This window comes from Mustela erminea, chromosome 7 (assembly GCF_009829155.1).
Source record: "Mustela erminea isolate mMusErm1 chromosome 7, mMusErm1.Pri, whole genome shotgun sequence".
In the NCBI taxonomy this organism is placed as follows: domain Eukaryota; kingdom Metazoa; phylum Chordata; class Mammalia; order Carnivora; family Mustelidae; genus Mustela; species Mustela erminea.
Window position 1 is genome coordinate 1,406,338 of NC_045620.1, and position 18,482 is coordinate 1,424,819.

General features: G+C 66.2%; 1 protein-coding gene across 7 annotated transcripts in view; it reads left to right on the plus strand.

The window, feature by feature from the left end:
- The window catches only part of LAMA5 (laminin subunit alpha 5), a 46,833-nt gene that overhangs the window by 13,949 nt on the left and 14,402 nt on the right, over positions 1–18,482 (plus strand). For 5 of the 7 annotated variants that reach the window (XR_004287377.1, XM_032350139.1, XM_032350137.1 and 2 more), the window contains 33 exons: positions 581–699; positions 793–963; positions 1,056–1,153; positions 4,653–4,768; positions 4,992–5,110; positions 5,270–5,360; positions 5,535–5,669; positions 5,809–5,871; positions 9,611–9,751; positions 9,831–9,968; positions 10,064–10,198; positions 10,279–10,413; positions 10,489–10,626; positions 11,033–11,085; positions 11,302–11,407; positions 11,523–11,575; positions 11,676–11,781; positions 12,118–12,217; positions 12,320–12,476; positions 12,591–12,729; positions 12,899–13,041; positions 13,120–13,226; positions 13,327–13,480; positions 13,858–14,018; positions 14,130–14,238; positions 14,851–14,948; positions 15,039–15,240; positions 15,356–15,482; positions 16,064–16,203; positions 16,847–16,962; positions 17,291–17,502; positions 17,852–18,056; positions 18,283–18,427. Coding sequence is in view for 6 of the 7 variants with exons in the window: in XM_032350139.1 (XP_032206030.1) it covers positions 581–699; positions 793–963; positions 1,056–1,153; positions 4,653–4,768; positions 4,992–5,110; positions 5,270–5,360; positions 5,535–5,669; positions 5,809–5,871; positions 9,611–9,751; positions 9,831–9,968; positions 10,064–10,198; positions 10,279–10,413; positions 10,489–10,626; positions 11,033–11,085; positions 11,302–11,407; positions 11,523–11,575; positions 11,676–11,781; positions 12,118–12,217; positions 12,320–12,476; positions 12,591–12,729; positions 12,899–13,041; positions 13,120–13,226; positions 13,327–13,480; positions 13,858–14,018; positions 14,130–14,238; positions 14,851–14,948; positions 15,039–15,240; positions 15,356–15,482; positions 16,064–16,203; positions 16,847–16,962; positions 17,291–17,502; positions 17,852–18,056; positions 18,283–18,427 (4,232 nt within the window). In the remaining variant the exon portion in view is untranslated. Of the gene's footprint in view, positions 1–580; positions 700–792; positions 964–1,055; positions 1,154–4,652; positions 4,769–4,991; positions 5,111–5,269; positions 5,361–5,534; positions 5,670–5,808; positions 5,872–9,610; positions 9,752–9,830; positions 9,997–10,063; positions 10,199–10,278; positions 10,414–10,488; positions 10,627–11,032; positions 11,086–11,301; positions 11,408–11,522; positions 11,576–11,675; positions 11,782–12,117; positions 12,218–12,319; positions 12,477–12,590; positions 12,730–12,898; positions 13,042–13,119; positions 13,227–13,326; positions 13,481–13,857; positions 14,019–14,129; positions 14,239–14,850; positions 14,949–15,038; positions 15,241–15,355; positions 15,483–16,063; positions 16,204–16,846; positions 16,963–17,290; positions 17,503–17,851; positions 18,057–18,282; positions 18,428–18,482 lie in introns of those variants that run through there. The other 2 variants (XM_032350135.1, XM_032350138.1) reach the window with 2 other exon arrangements.

Consider the following 18,482-nt stretch of genomic DNA (forward strand, 5'->3'; position numbering starts at 1 on the left):
CCTCAGGCCCTCCCTCCCGCATGTGTCAGGGGCATGAGACGTGCGTTCCCGGGGCAGGGGCGTGGGAAGCAGCTCCTGTCCCTGATGTGGGCCCCGGCTGGGCCCAGAGGCTGGAGGCACCAGGCGTCCCTGGCGCTCCCTCTTGCCTCCCTCTCGACCGGCTTCATGGTCCGGCAGCTCCTGAAGGAACACGGGTGGGAGGCGCGCTGGCTCCCTAGCCTGCCATGTCCGAGGCCTCCGTGACCGATCACCATGGGAGCCTGCGATTGGGTGGGCCTCGGTCACGGGTCCCCCAGAACTCCATGGGCGAGAGCAGTTGGAAATGGACGTCCAAGGATGGGGACGTGGGGGGCACTTGTCTCTGCAGAGAGAGGCACGTGTGGCGAAGGCCGGGAGGGGTCAGTCCTCAAGGCGTGCGCAAGTGCAGGGTTTCTGGGCTCGGGCAGGGGCCGCCCCGTCCTCCGTGCCCTCCTGGGGAGGCACCTCCCTCCTCCTTCAACCCGGCGCCGCGGGGGTGGCAGGGCGGCCCGTCGGGGAGTGGCAGTGCTCCAGCGCGCTCCGGGGCCCCGCGTCCCCACAGCGTCCAAGAGGGACTGCCTGGAACGGTTCGGGCCGCAGACGCTGGAGCGCATCGCGCGGGACGACCACGTCATCTGTTCCACCGAGCACTCGAGGATCGTGCCCCTGGAGAACGGCGAGGTGGGCCCCGGGGCCACAGGCGGGGGGGGGGCCCCGCTCGTGGGAGGGTGGCAGCCCCCCCCCCCCCGGCCTGACCCTCTGCCCCGCGTGCAGATTGTGGTGTCCCTGGTGAACGGGCGCCCGGGGGCCAGGAACTTCTCCTCCTCACCCCTGCTGCGGGAGTTCACCAAAGCCAGCAACGTGCGCCTGCGGCTCCTGCGCACCAACACGCTGCTGGGCCACCTCATGGGCAAGGCGCTGCGGGACCCTACCGTCACCCGCCGGGTAAGGCGCGGCCGGGGTCCGGAGGGGCTGTGGGGCCGGCGGGGCCCGGCTGGGGCAGGGGGCCGTGGCACTCACTGCCCCCCCCCCAACAGTACTACTACAGCATCAAGGACATCAGCATTGGCGGCCGCTGTGTCTGCCACGGCCACGCGGACGTCTGCGATGCCCAAGACCCCACAGACCCCTACAGGTGAGGCTGCCCCCGTCCTCCTCATCCCCTTCCCAGTGCAGGGAGCGGGAGACCCGGTTCCACTGCCCACTGTGTCCCTCGTCCTGCGTGGCCACCCCTGGCCTCTATCCCCTTAGGTGTGTGGCGAAGTGCAGGGCTGTCCCGTGCCTGGGAGGACCTCTTTGTCTTGTAGCCAGAGGCCCCTGCCACCCCCGCAGAAGCCGGGGCCCTGTGTGGAGCAGTGGGGGTGTCCTTGGCCTGAGGCTGCGCGTCCCTGTTCTCCAGCCCCTCCCTTCCCTCAGGACACGGATAAGACGCTCCTTGCTGTCCCCAGCTGCTCCCTTGCCACCCGGCGTGGTCTCTGCGCACGGCTTCCGGAGCTCAGGCGCTGCTGGTGGCTCTGGGAAGTTCAGTGCCCAGTGCGCTGGCAGAGAGGGGCGCTCGCGGGCACCAGACCAGCCTCAGAGGAGCGGCGGGCGGCCCTTACTTGCTGGGGAGGCGTTGGCGTCCGCTCTGACTCCCCTGTACCAGGGTGTGCCCGAGCCCGGCTCTGCCTGGGGGCGCGAGGGGTGGGCTGGGCTGGGCGGTTTTTCCAGAAGCACGGACACCAGCACCTCCCACACACCGTGTTTTGGGGCACCGGGCTGCCCTGCGCACCCTGCTGCCGTGCCCTGCGCCGCAGCCGCTTCTCCCGGGAGAGCTCCGGCCCTTCGTACCCCGACCCCGTCGTGTCCAGCCATCAGCCCCTGCCCGGACCACCGTCCCCGTCCCCACCTGCACCCTCACCCCCCATCACACCACCGCTTTGCCGGCTGCCTGCCTCGCTCTGTCCTGAACCCCTTACTCACTCCCCCTTCCTTTGGTTTGGAAGTTCCGTGTCTTGCTTCGGTTGCTGTCTCAGTCCGGTTGGGTCGCCGTCACCACATACCGTAGACGAGGGGCTCGTAAACAACAGAAACTTACGCTGTTCTCGAGGCCGACAAGGGCCCATGTCTCGGGGTGTCCTCACGTGGCACAGGGGGTGAGGGAGCTCTCTGGGGTCCTTTTACAAGGACACTACGCCCACTGATGGGGGCTCCATCCTTAAGACCTAATCACCCCTCACAGGCCCCACGTCCAGATACCATCACCGCGGGGACTAGTCTGTGTGTTCTCGGGGACACGTGTGTTCAGCCGGGGGCAGGACTGTTCACGGCAGTGGTGGCCCTCGACGGGCGTGGTTGACCCGCTGTTGCGTCTGCCCACACGGCCCTGTAAGCAGGCGCTCTGTCCCTGCGGCCTGGGAGCCGCCTCCTGACCCGCCCAGGCCCTTGACCCGCGCCGCTCCTTGACTCACCTTGCACCCCTGGCCACTTGGTTCCCTTTGCCCGAAGTGCGTCCTCTGGTTGGTGTTGCCGTGAGGCCGTGTCCCTGTCCGACGACCGCTGCCGCGGCGGCTGTGTCAGCTTTCCCCTCGGTGGGTAGTTGAGCTGGCTACAGAACTCCGGTTGGCGGCCATGCCGTCGCGTCACCTGGCGTCTCGATGGTTGGCAGAGTCCACAGTCACCTGCGTCGTTGCCCCTCTGGCTTGTCTGCCCCTGCTGGAGGGTGCTGTGACCTTCGCCTGGTTCTCTGCGGATTTCCTCTACGGCAGCCAGGAGCCATAGGTCTTCCGTGGCTCAGGACTCCTGCCCTTTTCTTTCTTTTTCTTTTCTTTTTTTTTTTTAGAAGATTATTTATTTATTTGACACACAGAGAGAGAGAGACAGAAAGGGAACACAGGTGGGGGGAGTGGGAGAGGGAGAAGCAGGCTTCCCGCTAAGCAGGGAGCCCAATCTCGATCCCAGGACCCCTGGATCGTGACCTGAGGCCAAAGGCAGACGCTTGACCACTGAGCCACCCAGAGGCCCGACTCCTGCCTTTTGAGTCTGAGAGTGTGTGTCGTTCATTCAAGACCTTCCCTGGCCATCAGCTCTCACTTCTACCTCTTTCCTCTTTCTGGAATCCCGTGCCGTGGACGCGTCTCCCTATGGTCTCCTTCTGTCTCTGAAAGTCTCTTGTGGTTCCCTCTCTGCCTTCTGAGCTGCTCTGGGTCGGTTCTTGGGATCACCGAACCTCCAGCCGGGTGTTGTCCGTCCGCTGTCTTCAGTTGCAGTGATTTTATTTTCCATCTGTAGAAGTTGTGTCTGGTTCTTTGGCCACATCTCTCTTTTTTTTTTTTTTAAGATTTTATTTATTTATTTGACACAGACAGAGATCATAAGTAGGTAGAGAGGCAGGCAGAGAGAGAGGGAGAAGCAGGCTCCCCGCCAAGCAGAGAGCCCGACGTGGGGCTCGATCCCAGGACCCTGAGATCATGACCTGAGCCGAAGGCAGAGGCCCAACCCGCTGAGCCACCCAGGCGCCCCACATCTCTCTGTTTTTTCATAGCATTGCAATTCCTGTGTTTTAGTTAGTTTGTGTTTGGTTATAACTTTAAGCATTCTTATTTTATCGTTTCTACCTACTTGCTCCCCGATTCCTGGGGTTGGACCATGCCGACTGTTGCGTTGACAGGCCCGGCCGCATTGTGTCCCGCTGGTCCTGCGGCAATGCCTCGTCTGTGCTTGGTGGGGGATGGTCGCTCCCCAGGGTTTTTGTGGGGTCCTTGGCCCAGTGACCTGTGGTGTCCCCGCCCGACTCCAGTCCTGGGTCGTTTCCCGGTGCCCTACGCAGACCGCGGCACAGCCAGACGCCAGCTGCAGGTCCAACATCAAACTGGCAGAGCCGGGCGGAGACAGGCTGGCTTCCTAGAGCTGCTCCTGCTCCCTGTCCCCCAGAGGCCCTCCAAATGGCCCAGACCCCGAGGGCCGTAATGTTGATTCCCAGGGCCCTGCAGACACTTTGGGTTGCAGGGGACTGGGCTCTGACCGTGTGGTCTGAGGCCTGGGGCTCCGCTGACCAGTTTCCAAGGTCCGGCTCGGTACCGAGCATAGCAGGTGCGGTGTTGGCCCTGGGCCCACTGAGCAGGCAGCCCCACTGTGGCTGAGTCATGGAGGGGCGTGTCGGGTGCGACTCTGGTAGGGGTGTGTGAGCGGTTGGAGGCTGCGACCTCAGGCCTGAGCCGTGGCCAGCTGTCCCCCTGAGCCGGCAGGAGCCGCTCTCCAGAACAGCTGGCAGGATTCCAACCTCTGCCTGGTGTCCACCCCCGCTGGAAGAGGAAGCCGTTCCTGGCCCTTTGCCCCTGGGGAGGCACCCTGGAAGCATGGGGGCGTCTGGCTGAGCTCATACTGCTGAGGGAGACCCGGGCCTACGCCCCTGCCCAGGGAGGCTGTGGGCTCGGCCTGAGGGCCCGGCCGTGGCAAGGAGGGGTTAGCTCGATCCTGAAGGACCTGGCCAGGTGCTCTGCAGGTGGGGCCCGCCCGCACTGCCCACTCCGTCCCCGTCCCAGTCCCCACCCGCCGACACATCCAGTCCCTCCTGCTCCGCTCCGTGAAGGCTGGGTGCGGCCCCTGTGCCCCCAGGTCCACAGTGTGGCCCCTCCTGTCCCGTGTCCCCACAGGCTGCAGTGCACCTGTCAGCACAACACGTGTGGGGGCTCCTGCGACCGCTGCTGCCCCGGCTTCCACCAGCGGCCGTGGAAGCCGGCCACCGCCGACAGCGCCAACGAGTGCCAGTGTGAGTGTCCAGCCCCTGCTCACCGGCTCCTGCTCACCGGCACGCACGCCCTCCTCACCAGCAGCCCCCACCCCACTCGCCCAGCTCTGCCCCGGCCACGTGGTGTGTGCCGTCCCCCACACCAGCCACATCCGGGGCCGCTGGTGGTTTGTGAGATGTGCCCTGGGGGTCCCTGCGAGGCGGGTCCCGGGAGGCCTGTAACAGCTCTGCCCCTTCTCTCCAGCCTGCAACTGCCACGGCCACGCCGATGACTGCTTCTATGACCCTGAGGTAGACCGGCTCAGCGCCAGCCAGAACCAGGACAACGTCTACCAGGGAGGGGGCGTGTGCATCGACTGCCAGGTGGGAGTTGGGGGAGGCGGGGGGCCCGTGGTGGCAAGCTGGCTGGGCCGGGGCATGGGGTGGTGGCCCGGGGCCCCCGGCGTGGTGCACCCAGGGCCAGAGTGGGGGGAGTTGGGGGGCGGGAGGGTCTCCGCACTCAGCGGCCCCGTCCGGCTCCAGCATCACACCACCGGCATCAACTGTGAGCGCTGCCTGCCCGGCTTCTTCCGGGCCCCAGACCAGCCCCTCGACTCTCCCCATGCTTGCCGCCGTGAGTGGGGTCAGCCCAGGGAGGGGGGCTCCTGGGGGACGGGGGTGTCGGGGGGGCCCCGTGCTGCTCCAGGAGGCCCGGCCTGGCTCTCCTCCCCCTTGCCCGCGCTGGGGAGGCAGAGCCAGCCCCGTGGCCCCCTACTCGGGGTCTCACGAGGCCCCGGTGCCCGCCCAGGCTGCAACTGCGAGTCGGACTTCATGGACGGGACGTGTGAGGACCTGACGGGCCGCTGCTACTGCCGGCCCAACTTCACGGGCGAGCACTGCGCCGCCTGCGCCGAGGGCTTCACCGGCTTCCCGCGCTGCTACCGTGAGGGCGTCGGCTGGGGGGCGGGGGGGGGGGGCTGGGCCACAGTCCCCAGAGCCCTGTGGGGGACCCGGGGCGGAGCCCTCGGTCCTGTCTGCCCCTCCGGCTGCGCCGAGCTGACCCATGCTGTCTCTTCCCTCAGCGGTGCCCCCCTTCTCCTCCAATGACACCGGAGAGCAAGTGCTGCCGGCGGGACAGATCGTGAGTAAGTGTCCGCCGAGGCCCCGTCCCGCCCCGGCCCCCACAGAAGCCCCCCTGAGAGTGGGATTGTCGTGTGGGGTCATGTCCGGCTCTTGTGTTTTCATGCACGTGATGCGTCTTCGTGTTAGGAGACCTACTGCATGAAGCAGAACAGGGGTACCCAGGGTCGCGTCACTGTCGCGCGGCCCCTCCCCCACAGCCGGGCCCCTCCCACGCGCTGCCCCCGGTGCTGGGCGCAGACCGGCGCGTGCCCTGGGAGCTGCTCTGGCTCTCCTGCGCCGCTCCTGTCAGCACGTCTCCTCATGTTCTGTGTCGTCGGACAGATGTAGCATTTCTTCAGTCAAGCCCAAATTGTTGGAAATTTAAGTTCTTTCCAACTAAAAAAAAATGATACAGTAAACATCCTTGCAGCCCAAGCTTTCCATAAATTCTCAATAATTTCTGTAAAACAATTTCCTAGAAGGTTCTGAGTCACGAGACTTGCCTGTTCTGGCACATTCTGGGCTGTAGGTTGCCAAATCACTGTCTTGAAAGAAGCCGTGTTGGGCGACGTGACGGTAGCGGCATCCGTAGGCACAGACGGTCCTCGCCGGACCCCGGGCCCTGCTTGTGGCTGTCAGTTCGGCCGGCTGGGACCCCCACCTCCTGCCATGTGTCTGGAATTGGGCGCACCTCTCGGGACGCACCTTCATAACGGGGAGTGCGCAGCTGCCGGCGGGGTCTTGGTTAGACCGCATTTGGCATTTGTCGTCTCCTGTGTTTCTTTGACACATCTGTGAGGGGACCTTCTTTTGAGTGTGTCCTGAGCGCGTATCTGCTTTCCTGGGGCGTGTGTCGTCGGGCTCCGTGCTCACGTTTCTGTCTGCGGGCGGGCTCTCCGCGCACCCCGTGTCCCGGCGGGGCCTCCCGCCCTGTGTCTTCAGGGTTCCTGTTCCCTGGGCTGGCACGTGGACCCCCAGTGGGTCCTGTGGCCGCAGTTCTTGACTCTGACTCCCTCCGACGCGTGCGCACGTGGCACACGCTCCACTCGCTCACTCGTGCCTGTCGCTGTTCGGTGGTTTCTCCGTACGTGTTTGTGTCTGCTTCGCTTCGGTGCTGGGAACGCGGGTCGGCGGCCTTCTCCCAGGAGGAGCTGGAGGGTACTGGCCTGCTCTCGACGGCGAGGGCCATGTGTCCTATCGTGCATGGCTCTGGAGCCCCGCCGTCACGCGCCGTGGCTGAATCGTGGCTGGATCGTGGCATCGAGCCTGTGGACGTGCGTGAGCCTGGCTGCATTCCGGGAAGACCTGATTTGCAGAGCCGCTGAGCGGCCCTGGGGCTGTGGGTTGTTGATGCCCAGCAGACGTGCTGGGGGCCCTCCCATCCCCCCGGCCCAGGGTCGGCGCTGCAGACGGCCCACGCCGCTGCGGCTTCAGTGCCAGGCCGCGGATCGTGCAAGGAATTCTACCCGTGCCTCTCCTAGCGAGCACCTGTGTGTCTGTTTTCGTAAGGGAGGCTGGATGAAAGCTTTCCTGGTGGTTTTTCTGTGGGGTGTGTGTGGGCCGTCTTGCTTAAGTTTTGTAATTGAAAATACTTGGGAAATGACCCACACTTGGTTACGCTCCACAGCGGTCTACACATCATTTCTTCCTTCCTTTCCTGCCTTTTTCCTTCCTTCCTTCCTTCAACATTTTGTTTATTTGAGAGAGAGCACATGAATGGGGGAGCAGGAGAGGGGGAAGCAGGTTCCCCGCTGAGCAGGGAGCCCCATGCGGGGCGCGATCCCAGGACCCTGAGGCTGTGACCTGAGCTGAAGGCAGACCCTTCATCCGCTGAGCCCCCAGACGCCCCAGAAACCACCCAAATCTTAGGACTTTGATGGAACTTAGCAGGATGCCTGGTCCTGACCCTGCTGGTCTTCAGTGCTCGTCATTTCTTGTCTGGTTCTTGTGTTCATTTCCCACCTGAGCGTAGGTCGGTTTGAGTCATTTTTCCTTAGCAGATCGTGTCCTTTGGATTTTAAAACTGTATTGGTATAAAACACACGCCCAGGGGCACCTGGGTGGCTCAGCGGGTTAAGCTGCTGCCTTCAGCTCAGGTCATGATCTCAGGGTCCTGGGATCGAGCCCCGCATCGGGCTCCCTGCTCAGCGGGGAGCCTGCTTCCCCCCCTCCTGCTCCTCCTGCTTGTGCTCCCTCTTGCTGTGTCTCTCTGTCAAATAGATAAAATCTTAAAAAAAAAAAAAAAATCATGCACAACTTTCCATCGTGAATTGTGCCTTTCATTTCTCTTACTGTCTGGTCCAATTTCTTCTATTTCCTCCTCCACTTATTAGGCGTAGCAGAAGTTTCCTGAATTTATTGGTGTTTTTAAGTTACAGCTTAAGATTCCGTCTATGAGATCTGCTGGGGTTTTTCTCGTTTCAGTTTGGGGGAGAGATCTAACCTCCTTTTTTTTTTTTTAAAGATTTTATTTATTTATTTATTTATTTGAGAGAGAGAGCACACACCACGCGTGGGGACAGGGCAGAGGGAGACGGAGGGCCGCCTGGCCGGCCCCTCCCGCGGGGCGGTGACGCGGCCGTTCTGTCCTTGTGTGACGGCTCAGTCCGCGGTTCGCCGCACCGGGGTCAGATGGGGTCTTTGCTTCTCAGCTAGAACGTGATGCCCTTTGGAATGTTCCAGGAACGTGTGAGGGGTCCGTGACAGCCGTGCAGGTACAGGCGGCCACGTGTACGCCCACTGACGCATGTGTTCATCGAGGTGTTTAAATCCACACGTCCCTGCTCCAACCTCGTCAGGGTCTGGGGATGGAGTCTCCAGCCCTTCTGTCCAGGATGGTGGTTTTGCTAGAACCTTCCAACTCAGGGGTTTTGGCCCTTGGCACCCCGTGACCCCGTGGTCCTGCTCTTAGATTGCGGGGCATCCTGCAGACCCGGGTGGCGAGCTCCCTGTCGTCCCACTGGTGCTCGTGGCCTTGGGTTCCCTGGAATGTTCTGGGGTCTCTGCCTGCCTTCTCTGCACCTTGCTGTCCCCTCACGAAGCTGTCCGTGGCCCGTCTGGGTCCTGGGTTCAAGGTGCATCTTTTCAAGAGAACATGACTCGATTTTCCTTCAGGAGCCAAACTGAGGCCTCTGGTTCTAGTCGTGAGAAGAGCCGTGGCCCGGGTAAGGCCATGGCGGTCAGGCGGGGCCCGCTCCTGCTCCAGCTCCTGCTTCTCCGTCTCCTGAGACCCCTCCTTCCCGCCCGTGTCTTGCCGGGTTGGGCAGCAGACGGGTTTCAGTTTGGGATGACTTGCCTTTCTTCTTGAGGGATTTCAGTGTTCTGTCCCTCTCTGGTCCAGCCGGGGGTCACCCTGCGCTCGACAAATATCAGACCGTCACTTTCTACGAGCAACAAACAGTGGTCGTGACTTCTTTTTGCGCGTAAGATGTTCCCTCCTCTTTTCTGAGCTGCAGAATTACTCATAAATCAGATTGGAGTCTCTTTTTTGCCTTGTTACCGTTTCGTTTTTACGTCTTCTCTGGTTGTGTTGGCGCCTACCGCGGACTTAGCAGTTGCGTTGCCAACAGTGTCCCGCGAGTTTGGGCCACCCTGATTCTGTGACACGCTTCTCCACAGACAGCGGCTCCGCCTTCTGGCAGTTTCTGCCTCCTGGCACGGTGTTAGCACGGTGTGGAGACGAGGGAGCGAGTGTGTGGCGGGCAGGGTCTCCAGCAGGGAGGGCCGGGTCTGCGGGCGTCTGAACCCCCCTCCCCCCGCCAGACTGTGACTGCAGTGCTGCAGGGACCCAGGGCAACGCCTGCCGCAGGGACCCACGGCTGGGACGCTGCGTGTGCAAACCTGGCTTCCAGGGCATCCACTGCGAGCACTGCGCCCCGGGCTTCTATGGCCCCAGCTGCCAGCGTGAGTGTCGCCCTGACCCTGTCCCCCGACCCTGGGAGCCTGTCCCCTCTCCGACTGAGCACGGTCCCCCCTCCCGCAGCGTGCCAGTGCTCCAGCCCTGGAGTGGTGGATGGGGACTGTGACCAGGACTCGGGCCGCTGCACCTGCCGGGAGGGCTTCGAGGGGCCCGCGTGTGACCGCTGTGCCCCGGGCTACTTCCACTTCCCTCTCTGCCAGTGTGAGCGAGGCCTCCCCAGCGGGCACGGGTGGGTGTGGGGCCCGGGGCATGGCCTGCCTGGCTTAGGGGCCCCGGTGTGCTGCTTTGCTCCCTAGTGTGTGGCTGCAGCCCTGTGGGGACCCTGCCTGAGGGCTGTGATGAGGCTGGTCACTGCCTGTGCCGACCAGAGTTTGATGGCCCTCACTGTGACCGCTGCCGCCCAGGCTACCATGGCTACCCTAACTGCCGCGGTGAGCAGAGGGCTGGAGGGGGCCTGAGGGGAGCAGGAGGACCTGCCACACGCCCGGGACCTAACCCCTGTCCCCTGCAGCCTGCACCTGTGACCCCCGGGGTTCCCTGGACCAGCTCTGCAGGGCGAGCGGGATGTGCCACTGCCGCCCAGGCTACGCGGGCACCACCTGCCAGGAGTGCAGCCCCGGCTTCCACGGCTTCCCCGACTGTGCCCGTGAGTGCCCGTGCGGGGGGCAGGGAGGGCGGGCGTGTCCCCACCGCATGCCCACGCCCTGCCATCCTTGCCTAGCCTGCCGCTGCTCCGCCGAGGGCTCCCTGCACGTGTCCTGTGACTCCCGCAGCGGGCAGTGCCCCTGCCGGCCCCGGGTGACGGGGCTGCAGTGTGACATGTGCGCGCCAGGCGCCTACAACTTCCCCTACTGTGAAGGTGAGCGCGTGCCGTGGGCCTGTCCCGTGCCATGTGTGTCCTTCCTGTGTCGTCCCCGCGCACGGGCCACGTAGCACTTGCGTGGGTTCCTGCGGCCGTCCCTGCGCACGGCCACGTGAGCACCACGTGCTGCGTGTGGACGGTCATATGCACGTGTCCGTGGCTCCGTCCTCGGTGTGCAGGTCCATCGCCCTGTGTCCGCGGGCTTCGTGCACGCGTGTTCACAGCTGTCTGCGCAGCCCGTGTTCACACACACGTCCGCAGGCCTCGTGGCTTGTCGCACTCGTTCCTGTTCCCTGGAGTGGGGGAGGGTGCGTGGGCGCGCGGGTCCGGGCCAGGCCTGGGGAGGCCTGTGGCCATCGGAGTCCGTGATGGCGAAGTGACCGCAGGCTGGGTCTCTCCCCAGCCGGCTCCTGCCACCCTGCCGGCCTGGCCCCGGCGGATCCCAGCCTTCCTGAGGTAAGCCCTGGTCGGCCGTCAGGGGAGGGCCGCCCCTCACTCCCGCGCTGCTGTCGCCTTGGCAACCTCGGGCCGTTTCTTCCCCTGGCTTGTCCTCTGTCCCCAGTCCAGGGACGGGCCAGGGATGGGGCTGTGTCGGGGCTCCAGGGCTGAGGGTTTTGGGTAGGGGGGACGGGGCAGGGACCCGTCCTGACCCTCAATCCCTTCTTCTCCCAGGCCCAGGCCCCCTGTACGTGCCGGGCCCACGTGGAGGGGCCCAGCTGCGATCGCTGTAAACCCGGGTTCTGGGGGCTGAGTCCCGGGAATCCCGAGGGCTGCACCCGTGAGTCTGTGGCGGAGGGGGGAGCACGGGGGCGCTGGGGAGTCGAGGGGAGGGCAGCAGCGCGGGGAGCTGAGGGCCGGCCCCGCAGCGTCCAGGCTTCCTCTCTCTCCGCCAGGCTGCAGCTGTGATCCCCGGGGCACGGTGGGCGGACTTGCCGAGTGCCGGCCGGTGAGTCCGAGGCCCGAGCTGCCCGGGGGCTGTGGGACTGGCACGTCCAGACCCCACTCTGCCCGGCATGGTCTCACCTCCCCGCACCCCTCTGCCGCAGGGCGATGGCCAGTGCTCTTGCAAAGCTCACGTGTGCGGCCAGACCTGTGCGGCGTGCCGGGATGGCTTCTTCGGGCTAGACCAGGCTGACTACTTCGGCTGCCGCAGTATGTGCCCCGTGGCCCTCAGCCGATATCCCGGGGGAGGCTGAGGCCAGGGAAGGATGCGTGAGGCGGGCACCTTGGTCTGGGGAGGCCTGTGCTGGGCACGGAAGGGAGGGGCTGCTCCATCTCCCGCCCTCCATCCTGCGCCCCCCCAGAGCCCCCGGTGGCCCTTTGGAGCTGGCCTCTTGGCCCCTGTTGCCCTCCACAGACAGTGGACAGAGCCCCAGGGGCCTGGGTGGCCGGAGCAGGGTCCAGAGCCCACTGTGGGCAGAGCCGCGAGGCCGGGGTGGGGGCGGAGAGGGCAGCGAGCAGCGTGGACCTTGTTCCCCCCCACCGCAGGCTGCCGGTGTGACGTCGGTGGTGCGCTGGGACAGGGCTGTGACCCGAGGACAGGCGCCTGCCGGTGCCGCCCCAACACCCAGGGCCTCACCTGCAGCGAGTGGGTGCCGCCGCCCCTGGCTCGGGGGGGCAGGGGGCTGGCTGGGTGGCTCACCCGCCGGGGACCCTGTGGGCTGCCTCTGACCACCCCTGCCGCGGCCAGGCCGGCGCGAGACCACTACCTCCCCGACCTGCACGACCTCCGCCTGGAGCTGGAGGAGGCGGCCACGCCGGGTGGCCACACCGTGCGCTTCGGCTTCAACCCCCTCGAGTTCGAGAGCTTCAGCTGGAGGGGCTACGCGCAGATGACACCCGTGCAGGTGGGGACCGCCTCCCCGGCGTGGGCCTCAGGCGCCCCCGCAACGGATGGAGGGGGCGGGCAAGGCGTGGCTGGGGAGGGGCCGCCTGGTTCTCCATGCCCCTTCCCCCCCCAGCCCAGGATCGTGGCAAAGCTGAACGTGACCTCCCCCGACCTCTTCTGGCTGGTCTTCCGCTATGTCAACCGTGGGCCCGCCAGCGTGAGTGGGCACGTCTCTGTGCGAGAGGAGGGCAGGTCGGCCACCTGCGTCAACTGTGAGTGCCGGGGCGGCCCCGCGCCCGCTCCCCGCCCCTCCCTGCGGCCCGCCTGGGCCCGTGGGTGGGTGGGGGGCAGCCTATGCCCTGGCCCTGGTGTACCTGTCGCCTTCCCCTGCCCGGGGTGGCCCATGGGCAGGGTCGAGGGTCTCACATTCTGTGTCCCCAGGCACAGAACAGAGCCAGCCCGTCACCTTCCCGCCCAGCACGGAGCCTGCCTTTGTCACAGTGCCCCAGAGGGGCTTCGGCGAGCCCTTCGTGCTGAACCCCGGCGCCTGGACCCTGCTCGTGGAGGCTGAAGGGGTGCTCCTGGTGAGGTGGGGGCTGAGTGGGTGGGGCCCCGGGCCCGGGCCAAGGGCCAGTGTACCGACCTCATCCCCTGCCCGCCAGGACTATGTGGTTTTACTTCCCAGCACCTACTACGAGGCGGCCCTCCTGCAGCTGCGGGTGACCGAGGCCTGCGCCTTCCGGCCCCCCGCCCAGCGCTCCGGGCACACGTGAGCGCCGGCCCGGTGGGGGCGGGAGGGTCTGCCCCTCCCTGGGCCCGGGCTGCTCGCCCCTGCTGACCGCAGCCACGTTCCCCCTCCCCCACCCCAGCTGCCTCCTCTACAGCCACCTGCCCCTGGACGGCTTCCCCTCTGCGGCAGGACCGGAGGCCCTGTGTCGCCAGGACAACAGCCTACCCCGGCCTTGCCCCACGGAGCAGCTTAGCCCCTCACACCCGCCCCTGGCCGCCTGCCTGGGCAGTGACGTGGGTGTTCCTGGGACCTTGTAGAGGGGCAGGGTCTGGAGTGCGGGGAGGGGGTGGGGTGCATATTGCCAGGACAGGACACAAGTTTGACTTTGGGGCCTCATTTGTAGATGGGGGGTCAGTGGCCCCGCCCCTGGCGCATCGTGAGGAGGAGCGGGCATTTGTTCATTCCTAAGATCCGAGCTAGGTGTCTGGGCAGCGGGCCGTGGGGATGCAGGGGCGGCTTTGCGGGGGGCCATGGGGTGTCCGGGAGGGTGCCCCAGGCAGTAAGGAGAACGGGCTTGGCAGGTGAGGAGGCGGGTGAGAGCCGTGTCTAGCAGTGTCTGGGGACAACATGGGGCCTGGGGTGGGGCCTCTGACCGTGGTGCCGCCCCCAGGTGGACGTTCAGCTTCAGGTGGCCGTGCCACGGCCGGGCCACTACGTGCTGGTGCTGGAGTACGCCAACGAGGACGGCCACCAGGAGCTGGGCGTGGCCGTGCACACCCCCCAGCGGGCCCCCCAGCAGGCGGCCCTCCCTCTCCACCCCTGCCCTTACAGGTGCACAGGGAGGTGCACGGATTCAAGTCTGGGGGAGCTGTGTGGGAGGGCTCGGGCCCCAGCGCTGCCCCCCCCCCCCGCCCCGCTGAGCACCCCTGCCCCTTCCCGCAGCACCCTGTGCCGGGGTACCGCACTGGATGCCCAGCGCCACCTGGCTGCCTTCCACCTGGACACAGAGGCCAGCGTCCGGCTCACAGCCGAGCAGGCACGCTTCTTCCTGGTAAGGCCCTGACCCCCACTGCACGGGCCCCCGGGACTCCCCTGCCGTGTCAGGTCCTTCAGAAGATTTTAAACAGCCCCGAGGGCTCGTCACCAGCCCTCGCTGCTGTCCCTTGTGGCCACCCCAGCTCTGACCGCCGCGTCCTCAGCCTGTCCTGGAGTTTCTCAGCAGAACCTGCAGCCCAGGCTTCCGGGCCGTGTCTCATGCCGACACCCGGTCGGCCACGCGGCGTCCTGGGTCTTCCCCGTGGGGTGTTGCCAGACGGCTCTGCTGGCTTATGTTTTGCTGTGCCCGTAGCACGCACCTATGTCGTGCCAGATGGTGCAGGGCGGAAGGGCCTCTTCCGAACCCGTGCTCGCCATGTGCGTGTCCGCGCCAGCTCCCCGGAGCTGAGGGGGAGGCTGGCGGCCAACGTGCATCTGGGCTCCGGCAGGGTGGGCAGCTGTGAGGACAGCTGAGATGGGCTCCTGGCCTGGAAACTGCCCTTGAGGGCTGGGGTCAAGCATCCAGAGGAGGCAGAGACTTGGTGCAAAGAGGCATGCAGGTCGGATGCAGGGGTGAGGGAGGGGCCCGCCCGTGTTTCCGTGTCCATGCCTGGTCGTCCGTCCGCAGCACAGTGTCACCCTGGTGCCCGTGGAGACCTTCAGCCTGGAGTTTGTGGAGCCTCGGGTCCGCTGTGTCAGCCGTCATGGTGTCTTCGGCCCCAGCAGGTGTGGGGAGGGGGGTGGCGGGAGGGGCCGGGGCAGCCAGAGGGGCCACACTGGCCGGGTCCAGGGCCTCACCTCCGCACTTATCCCCAGTGCCACCTGCCTGCTGTCTCGCTTCCCGAAGCCGGCCCGGCCCATCCTCCTCAGGGACTGCCGGGTGCTGCCGCTGGCCCCTGGCCTCCCGCTGGCCCAGTCGCAGGACCTCATCCCCGGCGCACCCCCATCGGGGCCCCAGCCTCGGCCCCCCACTGCCGTGGACCCGGATGTGGAGCCCACGCTGCTGCGCCATCCCCAGGTGAGGGCCGGGGCCAGGAGGGACGGGGTTGCGGACAGGGGTGGGATTCCAGGCCGCCAGCCCTGCCCGGGTCCCCACCCCTGCATCTGCTCCCCAAGCCCCTCCTTCCCTGCAGGGTACCGTGGTCTTCAGCACTCATGTGCCCGCCCTGGGCCGCTACGCCTTCCTGCTGCACGGCTTCCAGCCCGACCACCCCACCTTCGCTGTGGAGGTCCTCATCAGCGGGGGCCGAGTCTGGCAAGGTGAGTGGCCGTGGCGGGCCAGGGGGCGGCCCCCCGGGAGAGAAGCCCATCAGGGGTCTTCTGACATAGCCCCGCTCTGTGGTGGTCGTCACAGACATGGACAGATCTGTCCTTTCTTAGTCCTTAAACGGGGGCCAGGGCCCAGCGCACACAGCAGCCCCAGCCTCCCGGCCCTCTGCCTGGCTCTGCTCCTGACTCCACGTGAAAGTCGGGATTCACCCTGTCACATGCCGGGGTAACCGAGGGTTCGCCGTGGGACACACGGTGATGGGACTTGCGTTCCTACGTGTATATGTGCTTTGTTTCTGCTGGGCCAAGCTCAGGTCTGTGCCCAGTGGGCCTTTGCGCGTGGCTGCTTCTGGCCCGCGTCATGCGAGTGGGCCCGGCCAGCTGTCCTCAGACGGACCACAGGTCCCTGCTGTGTGTCACGGCCGCACGCTCCTTGGCAGCCAGGGCACTGTCCGGTGGCATCTCTTCCTCCCTGCTGACCCCAGGAGTGCCCCTGGGATGAGGCCACAGGACCAGGGCTGGTCCGTGGGGTGTGGGCGGGACACAGAGACCTGCCTTTCCTCTCCCTCCAGGCCATGCCAACGCCAGCTTCTGCCCACATGGCTACGGCTGCCGCGCCCTGGTTGTGTGCGAGGGCCGAGCCGTCCTGGATGTGACCGACAGAGAGCTCACCGTGACCGTGCGGGTGCCGGACGGCCGCTGGCTCTGGTTGGTGAGTCCAAGGCTGCCGCGTCTGCGTGCAGAACACTCAGGGCCTGACACGGGGCTAGCCTTTCGGGGTGTGGACGTCCTGACCCTGTCCAGGGACCAGCCGTCCCCCCAGCTGCCATGCCATCGGCCACCCAGCCCAGGGGCCTCCCCCGTCTGCCTCGGCCCAGCCCTGTGCCAGGTGCCAAGGAGCAGGAGCCGTCGGGCCTCCGGGCCGAGCTGTGAGCCCACAGTGTGGGGCAAGTACCTAAGAGCCGAGATGTGGTCCACCAGTCCCCTGGGGCCCTGCTGGGCAGGGTGGCCTTCCTGGAGGAGGAGGCCCGGATGGGTGTAGATGGAGAGCCAAGGCAAGTGTGGCAGGCAGTGACGGGAGAGGGCACCAGGAGGCCAGGCTCTCCTCACGGATCCCAAGCTTCTATTAGGCCCCAGAAGCTGACTCCCTTCTAAGCAGCCCCGTGGGGACCCAGCTCCTGCCAGCCTTGCTGGGGCCGAGTGCTGGGGTGTGTTGCTGCCATTACCATCACGGCTGTCCTGGCCGGTCACAGAGGCCCCCGACCGCGTGCTCCTGCTGGCAGGGTCTGGGACACTTCCCCCTTCCGGGTCCTCTGTGGGGCCCACGGGAAGGTGACCAGGTCCTGACCCCCTAGGAGTATGTGTTAGTGGTCCCCGAGGAGGCCTACAGCCCCACCTATCTCCGAGAGGAGCCCGTGGACAAGTCTTACGACTTCATCAGCCAGTGTGCCAGCCGTGGGTACCACATCAGGTGGGCTGGGGCTGGGGCTCGGGGCTCACGGCGGGGCGGGGCAGTAAGGGGGAGCTGAGGAGGTGGGGTTTCCAGGCAAGGGTTGGGGCATGGGGCCAGGGCTGGGTGGGGGGTCCTGGGGTGGGCCAAGGGCAAGGGGCCCCGGCAAGAGTTGGGGCTTGGGGCCAGGACTGGACTGGGACAGGGTGGGGGGCCCGGGGCGGGGCAGGGCAAGGGCACGGGATCCTGGGCAAGCGTGGGGACTGGGCTGGGACAGGACAGGGGCCCAGGCTGGGGCCAGGGGTCTCGGGGCCAGGGTTGGCCTCACACCTGCTTCTCCCCCAACCAGCCCCACGAGCTCGTCCCCGTTCTGTCGTGATGCTGCCTCTTCTCTCTCTCTCTTCTATAACAACGGGGCTCGGCCTTGCGGCTGCCACGAAATGGGGGCCACGGGCCCCACGTGTGAGCCCTTTGGGGGCCAGTGTCCCTGCCGGGCCCACGTCATCGGCCGCGACTGTTCCCGCTGTGCCACTGGCTACTGGGGCTTCCCCAGCTGTAGGCGTGAGTACCCGAGGCTGCGGGAGTGGTACCTGCTCCCCAGGGGGCTTCCTGCTGGGGGGAAGGAAGCGTCCTACCGTGGCCGCCGTGGCCGCCGTGGTCAGGAGGAGGTTCTAGCGCCGGCAGACCCATCCAGCTGGCCCCTGTCTGCAGGGCCTCAGGCAGTAGTGACCTGGGTGTCACACAGCAGGGACCAGATGGCAATTCTAGGCAACTCACCCCACCCCAGAGGAGCGGCCCGGGGCTGGAACCGAAACCACACCTGGGTGGGGGTGGGCGTGCCCCCCAGGCTGCACCAGGGCCTCCAACGGGGCAGAGGGCTTCACCCGCACCCGGTGCGTGCTCCCCACAGCCTGCGAGTGCCGAGGCCGCCTGTGTGACGAGCTCACCGGCCAGTGCGTCTGTCCGCCGCGCACCGTCCCGCCCGACTGCGTCGTCTGCCAGCCCCAGAGCTTTGGCTGCCACCCCCTGGTGGGCTGTGAGGAGTGTAACTGCTCAGGGCCCGGTGTTCAGGAGCTCACCGACCCCACCTGCGACGTGGACAGTGGCCAGTGCAAGTGAGCTGGGCACTGGGGCTGTCCCCGTGGCCCTGGGCTGGTCCTGGGTCAGGGGCTGGCGTTGCCACCGAGCACACACTTTCCAGTTCAGGGGATGGGGCTGGAGGGAGGGGTAGGCCTCGGGTTGGTCTTGGAGGGAGGGGTAGGCCCTGTGGTTGGTCTTGGTTCGGCCCAAGAGGTCGGAGTTGGGGGCGGGTCCGGCCAGCCACTGAGCCCCCTCTCACAGGTGCAGACCCAATGTGACTGGGCGCCGCTGTGACACCTGTGCCCCCGGCTTCCACGGCTACCCCAGCTGCCGTCCCTGCGACTGCCACGAGGCAGGCTCCGTGCCCAGCATGTGTGACCCCCTCACAGGCCGGTGCCACTGCAAGGTAAGACCGGGCTCAGCCACCCGCCCACCCCACGCTGCCTTAACCAGGGCTTCCT